This window comes from Populus euphratica, unplaced genomic scaffold (genome assembly GCF_000495115.2).
Source record: "Populus euphratica unplaced genomic scaffold, PopEup_1.0 scaffold98.1, whole genome shotgun sequence".
NCBI lineage: Eukaryota > Viridiplantae > Streptophyta > Magnoliopsida > Malpighiales > Salicaceae > Populus > Populus euphratica.
In genome coordinates this window covers 377,614-385,379 of record NW_011499986.1, presented here as the reverse complement: position 1 = coordinate 385,379, position 7,766 = coordinate 377,614, and the positions used below count along the sequence as shown (strand labels likewise).

At 33.5% G+C, this 7,766-nt stretch overlaps 1 protein-coding gene across 3 annotated transcripts; it reads left to right on the top strand.

Moving 5' to 3' along the window:
- The first annotated feature begins 3,164 nt into the window (after positions 1 to 3,164).
- Positions 3,165 to 6,039, top strand: LOC105140122 (DNA-directed RNA polymerase). Of its 3 annotated transcripts, none has more exons than XM_011046819.1 (6): positions 3,165 to 3,371; positions 3,452 to 3,603; positions 3,810 to 3,919; positions 4,019 to 4,104; positions 5,455 to 5,556; positions 5,643 to 6,039. In XM_011046819.1, exons 1-6 carry the CDS (start codon positions 3,262 to 3,264, stop codon positions 5,773 to 5,775), a joined length of 693 nt encoding a protein of 230 aa, XP_011045121.1. In that variant the 5' UTR covers positions 3,165 to 3,261; the 3' UTR covers positions 5,776 to 6,039. The 3 variants fall into 3 exon arrangements, with proteins under 3 accessions (XP_011045121.1, XP_011045123.1, XP_011045122.1); XM_011046821.1 differs by lacking the exon at positions 5,643 to 6,039 and adding an exon at positions 5,238 to 5,338 and having other exon boundaries at positions 5,455 to 5,545; XM_011046820.1 differs by lacking the exons at positions 5,455 to 5,556; positions 5,643 to 6,039 and adding an exon at positions 5,238 to 5,447.
- The last annotated feature ends 1,727 nt before the right edge of the window (positions 6,040 to 7,766 follow it).

Here is a 7,766-nt window from a genome sequence, read left to right as displayed (position 1 = left end):
GTGTTCCACAAAGTAATTTCGTGGCCCCACAAAATATATTTTAGGATCCACGTCTCAAGAGTTCGAGTCATAGAAGAAATTCCATAATTTGACATCCATTTTTCATGGCGTAAGTACATGGACTTTAGGTGTGTACAGATGGCTCGGACCGACCCAGTACAATAATAGGTAGAGCATTGTAAAAACGAGAAGATGGCGTGCCTGTGGGCTGGGACCCTTGCACATTATGCCTCGAGGCACTAGTGTGGTTTCCTCATTTTCTACTCATGAATGTATCTGGGTCAATGCCTAATGATGCTGCATGTTTAGATGAGAGGTAATTTGTATATTTTTTTTTTGGTAAAAAACATGTATTTTAAGTTTTTTAACGTGTGATTTATGCTTAAAAAGTGATATATTTTTAAGAAAAATCATAACATCTTCAAGCCCTCTGAGTTTGTGTTGGGCTTATTATTCTGTCTGAGGGAAAGCAGTTTGTTTTTTTTTTTTAATAAAAGATAGCAGATATACCCTCTAAGTTAATCTAGTACATTTACGTTTAAATTTAAATTCTTTTAAAGATATAAGTAGAATTCAAATAGTATTTAGTTATTACATTGGGATATGAGGAATGAAGGTAACAAAGACAAGAAAGATAGTTTCATAGACGTATTTATTTCGCATCCCATCTTTATTTTTTCTACAAAAAGAAGCTCTGTCCTTTTCTTTCTATTTATCTTGGAACACTGATCAAGCACAGCAATGACCAATCATTCGATTATAGGAAAAGTAATTCCTGTGCCTGGAATTTCCTCTCTAGTGTTTTCAAGGTGGGTCCGTCCGTCATATTGATGGCAAGATCAGAGCCATTCAATAGACGGGCTTGTTGATCAGTGGATAAGCTTTGCCGAACAAGCAAATGATTAAGATTATGATGGAGGATCTCAGCTTTTCATTGGGGTAAAAACAAAAGCATTAAATGGAGATTAAAGAACAAAATCATAACAAGTGCAATTCTCCTTGGATTTTGTTAGACGGTACATGAAGGGAATGAACAACGGGAATCGAGGGCTCCACGGGTGATAATTGATAATGAAAGAAGCTATGAACGAGCGTGGCGCAAGGGGAACATGGAAGCGGGATGGCCTGTTGGGATGTAAGGGGACATTTGCTTCTGAATCTTCTGATGAGAGGGAACTCCATTTTGTCTTTATAGCCTCTCCCACCATCTCTATTTTATTGTCCACTTTACTCATCCAGATATATTCTCTTTGGTCTCTGTGAATGTGGGCCGATATTCATTATTCAAGGTTACTTTACGGGCTATTTTCATCAACAAAGGAGGAGAAAAGGAGCCCTCTCTTTCCCACGTTTCCTCTTCTCTAGTGATCCACCTCCAACTTTAATCCAGATGGACACTTGCATGGTATGTTCTGATGATAGAAGATGTTTGTATTGTCGGTAAATCAATCCCCTTAGCCTCGTTGCCTGATGGAAATCATTTGTTTCTTCAAGCCTGCAAGGCATTGCTCCGGTAGGCTGGGACTTAGGGTTAAAGTGCCTAGATTTAGAACCACTCATTGAAACTTAGATAAGCAACTAGTGTTTTTTTTTTTTTTTGAGTATCTATTTACTAGTATGGTAAAAATTATTTTTTAAAATATTTGATTTGCTTGAAATTATATCAATGAAGATAATATTTTTGTTATTATTTTATAAAATTTAATTTTGATATTAGCATATGAAAACAATAAAAAAACATAAAGATAAATAATTTAGAGCTAAAAAAATTAAAATTTAAAAAAATATAATTAGAGGGATATAATTAAAACAATAACATTAATATTGTACTGGTAACCTTATCGAATATAGGTTTAGTATAAAATTCAAACAATAAAGCATTAATCTTTACCCAGCTAAAAAAATAAAAAGTTAGACAGTCAGCTTGTTATACAAGATAATTTACATTTAACATCCAAATTAGTAAAAATAATAAAGTATCACACTGTTAATTATAGTTATTTTTCATCAAATGTGAAATGCAATGAAGATCAAGGGGTGATTTTGAGAAAAAACTTACTAGCCTTTCTCTAATTTTTACTATTGAGATTCTTACAAATATTTTTTAAAAATATTTAAGTAACCTTAACTTTCTTTAGTTAAGCAAGATCCTAGCCTTTAGTGGCAAGTAAGCCATTTGACAATGGTCAAGTGTCAAGTAATCAATACAAAAAAAAAAAATTCATAGTTTAAATTTAAAAACATGTATTTTATAATTTAAATAATTTTTTGTATTAAAATAAATGTAAATGATTTTTTTATTTTTTAAAAATTATTTTTAATATTAGCACATAAAAATAATTTAAATACACTAAAAATATATTAATTTGAAGTTAATAAAAAATAAAAATATTAATTTTTTTAAAAAATATTTTTAAAATACAAAAACAAGTAGGTAAGTAAATGTATAATATATGATTGATTAGAGATCTTAAGTCGACAAGTTCTTTTTTATAATCTAACTCTTAAAAATAACTGTTTACTTGCATCTTTAGTAATTTATAAGATATTAATTTTTTTTCTTTGTTGTGAAGAATTTTAAAAAGGAAAGCTTAATGGATGTTTCATATAATGCGATCCTTTAAAAATACGGGTAGAATAAAATGTTTTTTTTTTTTGAAAAAAAGAAAGAAAGAAGCACTTTTATTACATAGATATATAGATTCGAGGAGACCTGATTTGGTTTTTTTTTTTTTTTTAATTTTGAGTTACGGTATTGTCACTGTAGCATCCCTTAAAGTTTTAAAGGTTGCTAATGCAATCCCTTAAAACTTAACTTCTTGCGGCAATATTAATGTTGCAATTGTTGTCGTGGCAATAGTGCTGGCGCTTCAAGTTAATTTTTTTTTTCTCGTGGCTCAATTAATAAAATCAAATGTAGTATTTTTATTTTAAATAAATTTGATGTCGTTTTATTTTATAAATAATTCTGGGCACCATGCTAATTTTTTCTTTTAAATTCCCTTTTTGTGCAAGAAAAACACGGACAGCGTGGCATTTATCTGGCAGAGATCTAGCCCATTAGTGTCAAAATACATTTACTTTGAGCCATGCCTATTCTTAACAGATCAAAAACCTCGAGGCCCAATTATTGTGGCCCAAGCTCTCCTCATTAATAGCATGCTTTGCTTTCGCAGGGTTTATCTAGGGTTTTGCCGCTCCCAGTAAAATCCCCAAATCCTTCGCAGCTGAATTCCAAATCCAAAAATTTAGCCTTCACCAATGGAGGGATTGAGTAAATCAGATGCTAATTTGATAGTTTACGTGCATCCATCGCAGAGCAAGAATGTTGATAAAGCAATCCTTCGTGAACTCAGCTCTTTGCTCTTCAAGTTCGTTCCTTTGCCGTTTCACTTTCTCTTGAATTCTAGAATGTTGTGTTGTTTTTCTCACAGTGGGTTTTTTATTGCAGGTATTCTCAAGCATTTGATGGAGTTGTCTTGGCTTATAGTGTTGACCCTCAAGATAAATGTGCGAGAATTCTCTCTGGTGTTCACCCTTATTTCGGTGTCAGACTTCGAGCAAACCTGCTAATCTTCTCTCCAAAGCCGAACATGCTTTTAGGTTGTTTTTTCTTCTGTTTCTTCATGTTATTTTTTCAGTAATTGTAAGTTGTTTTTTCTATACAATAATAATAATTTGATTAGTATTTTAAATGTATGTATTTATCGTGGTTCAGTAACATAAGGTGTTTGTGAAGTTTATTTAGAATTGATGTTGAAGTGTGAGGTTGTTGTTTTGCTTTAATAATTGTTTTATTCAACTTTCAGAGGGAAAGGTGGTGAAAATTACTCGGGAATCTATTCATTGCATTGTTCTTGGTTTTTCATCTGCAATTATAACAGATGAAAATATCCGCAATGAGTTAAAGTATAAAGCCGTATGTACATCCATACTCTTGTGCTTTGAAGTTCATATCGTTTCCCTTTCTGCAGCTAGAGAGTTGATATTGTTTCTTATCACTTAATATTTGCTGTAGAAACATGGGGAGGGGGTATATGTTAGCAGATATCACAAGCGGCATGTGATAAAGGTTGGAGCTGTGATACGATTTGAAGTCAAGAGGTGACATATTATTGTTTTTATTGTTATATTTTAGAATAGCTTGATCTCTGTGAAACACATGGTCCTTTTCCTTCCTGGTATAATCTGCTCATCCCGATTACTTGCATGCACAAGTATGACACATAAACATGGACTTTAAACTGATTTCATTAAGGTTTCTAAATTCAATTTGGATGGTCTTGCTCCTAAAAAGATACATGACCCTTTAACTAACTTTCATTTTAACATTAATATCTAAATAGAAAAGATATCGATATGGAACAAAGATCAACCAATCAACTTTCAGTAACATAATTGTCCATGAGCATTTGGAGTGCATCTGCTTAATCAATGGAATGTTTATTGTGGAGAGTTTGATACCCAATTCTTTAGATTTTATTTAACTGGAAGATTGCGAGTGGATAGGAAGATAGATAGGACTACTGGTTGCTCAGTCAGGCCCTAGTTTGGTGCTAGCAATTTTTTTTTCCAAAAGAAAGAGAGAGAAGAAGAGAATGACTATAATGTGCATTGCATTCTCTATCAACAATCAAATACTTCTGTTTCAGGCATTAACATATTACATATGTGATTTTTTCTAAATCCAGTTACTTGATCATATTTTATCTTTGCAAGAATTGCAAGAGGTTCACGATGGTGAACAGGATTTCCATGTAACTTTTCTTTTTGGTTTTAATTTTAAAAGCTTTATGAGAAGACATGCATAGTTTACTTATGTCCTCAGTCTAATAGACAGACTGAAAATTGTGGAGGCAACATTTGACACTTTGGTGCTGGTGGATATTTTAAATCTCATCAAGCTTGGATTTTTTTTTGTTTTATAATTTTGAAATTTTGGTTTCTCTCTTCCATGCCTTTAGTTACACTGGCTTTATGATACAAGTAATTCTTCCTCCAAATTTGATAAATTGTTTGGGGTCTCAACATATCCAATTGAATCATGCTTCTCTTTCCTGCAGGGGGGGCATGCCAAACTCACTGCTGCATGCTCCCCTGTCATGAAATTGGATTAAACGAGTAATTTTACCGAGATCTACAGAGCATAAAGTAGATTTTAGTTTATTCATATACTATCCATTGTACATGACTCGTTAAAGATCATGTAAGTGTTTGGATTTGGTTAATTTTTGCAGTTTGGATGAGGAAATACTGCACATTTCAGGATCCTTGATTCCAGCTAATGCTGGAAGTGTCCATTGGTTATGCTCCCCTGTCATGAAATTGGGTTGATTGAGTAATTTTACAGAGACCTACACAGCAGAAAGTAGATTTTAGTTTATTCGTATACTATCCAGTGTACATGACTCAATAAAGATCTTTTAAGTGTTTGGATTTGGTTAATTTTTGCAGTTTGGATGAGGAAATACTGCACATTTCAGGATCCTTGATTCCAGCTAATACTGGAAGTGTCCATTGGTTAGATAAATATTTTGTTGATGCTGCAACTGACAGGTTTTCAACCGAACTTACTTCTCCAAACCTTGGATGAATTTGTTTTCAAATTTGTGAATTTTAACTTTTAGTTGACTTCCTGTCAGTAACAAGGAGACAAAGACTGAGGAAGAAATGGAAATGCAAGAGCAGATTACTGTAGGCGGAGAGATGTTGTCATTTGTTAATGACCATGAAATTAAGAAGTCGAAGAAACGTAGAAGAGCAGAAGATCAATAAGGCTGTTGTTGCTTCTTGGTTGTTTGCCATACTCGTTGTTTCTTTGCTTTTTTTAGTCCCAACTCTGTTGTATAACACCGCATTTTTTCTATCTTTTTGTATCTGGGGGATTGAATTGTTTCATGCATACCTTATCCATTCTTAATCCCAAGCATTAATTGACCTAAATCTGTCACCGAGGACGTCACTTGGGATGCAATTTTGATGTAAATACATGTATTATGTTCGAAGTAATTTAAATTTCTGTTGAGGTTGCACTCGATTTATTCAAGATTCACGCATAAGTGCCTTGTAGAACTGGAATTTATGTAACAGGACTTTCATCATGTTACATTGGCTGATAAGGTTTCATCGCAGAAACCAAAAGGTAAATGAATGGGATGGATGTGTCATGCGTGAAAGATATAGTCTAGGCTCATTGAGTCGTGTGATCACGCATTGTCCAAGAATGGAATTGATGTAGGTTTGGATTGTGGTGACCGACCTTCCTGCTGGATGGTCTCCATAAACCAGTCTGGAGGACGCTCAAAAGGTGCGCCTTTGGTGATTCTCCAGTATGTTGGATTACAAACACTCTGTACACTACAGCTAGATGGGGTGTGCCTACGGTGATTCTCCAGTATGTTGGTTACAAACACTTTGTACACTACAGCTAGATGGCCATGAGTCGAAAACTGAGGCCTCAGCACTTGAGATTTCGTCAATCTATTTTCTTAATCACGTAAAAGTTGGAGGACATCTAGTGTTAGCTTGCCAATCATTTTTATGAGGATTTGGGTGTGCAATAGTACATTCCATTTGCACGGTGCACTTATGGTTGGCATGGCAGCTGCATCTGCATTTCGGCTCCCATAAAACAACTACAGAAATTAGAAACAGATCTGTCTTGGTGGAAGCATGATCAATTTTAGAATCATCATAAGATATGGGGTTTCTTTCGTTCAACACCCCATATTCGATTACGGGCCCATTTGAATAAAAGAACCAAATATCTCATATTTCAAGCATATATTAGATCTGAACATTGACGTGTGTGTGTGTGTGTGTGTGTGTGTGTAGGGCACGGTATAAGGTTAGAAAGATGAGTGAGAGGAGATGGGTTTTTTCGGGTTGGTGAATGATTCTCACTTTCATCTAACTCCCATGTGAGAGTCTGCTTATTTAAATCAGGAGAAGAATACAAACTTTTCCGTTATAACCCGTTCTTGTAACGTGCTCTCTTAGCTTACCAAAAGTATAAAGTCTACGTCTTTCTTCTCGATGAGAATGTTACCATCTCTTCTGGTGTGACCTTTAGCAGCCGAGTGCATGTGTCTTAAAAAAGGACTTAGTCGTCAACTTCGAATCTTCGTTTGGTTCACATCACCTTATTTCACCCACCTTCAACATGCATTTCCTCTCTTTGAAATTTTGTGTAGTATGATTTCCAAAGATTTTTTATGGATAAGAAGATGATAATGGTCATTAACTACAAGAGAATAGCCGTCCAATTTTAAAAACTTTCTCCCTTGATATGCAATTAGATATTAAACCCGAATTAGCTTGGAATCTATTTGAACTTCAGCCTGGATCGGTCTAAATTTCACAAAACAATAAAGAAAAAAAATGACATGTTATGATCCTATTAAAAACACTTTATTATATGATCTTTGAGTATGAATTGATATTAGATTATCATCTATGTTATGTTGTGTTGTGGGACATATTATTTTTTGTAGAATATAAAAAGAAATATTCAAATATTGCTAATATAATTTTTAATAGAAAATAATTTAAACCATGTAAAGATTGATATGATATGTTCTCATCGACTTGATAGATCTAAAAGCTACATGAACAATCATAAAAAAAAAATGATTTAACTTAATAAAATTTCAAAACAATAACATATTAAATCTACTCAAGTCAATCCAGGTTAACATATTAAATCCTTGACCTAGATCATGAGACCGTGATAACCTTAAAAAAAACAAATAAAAAAAATATTATAA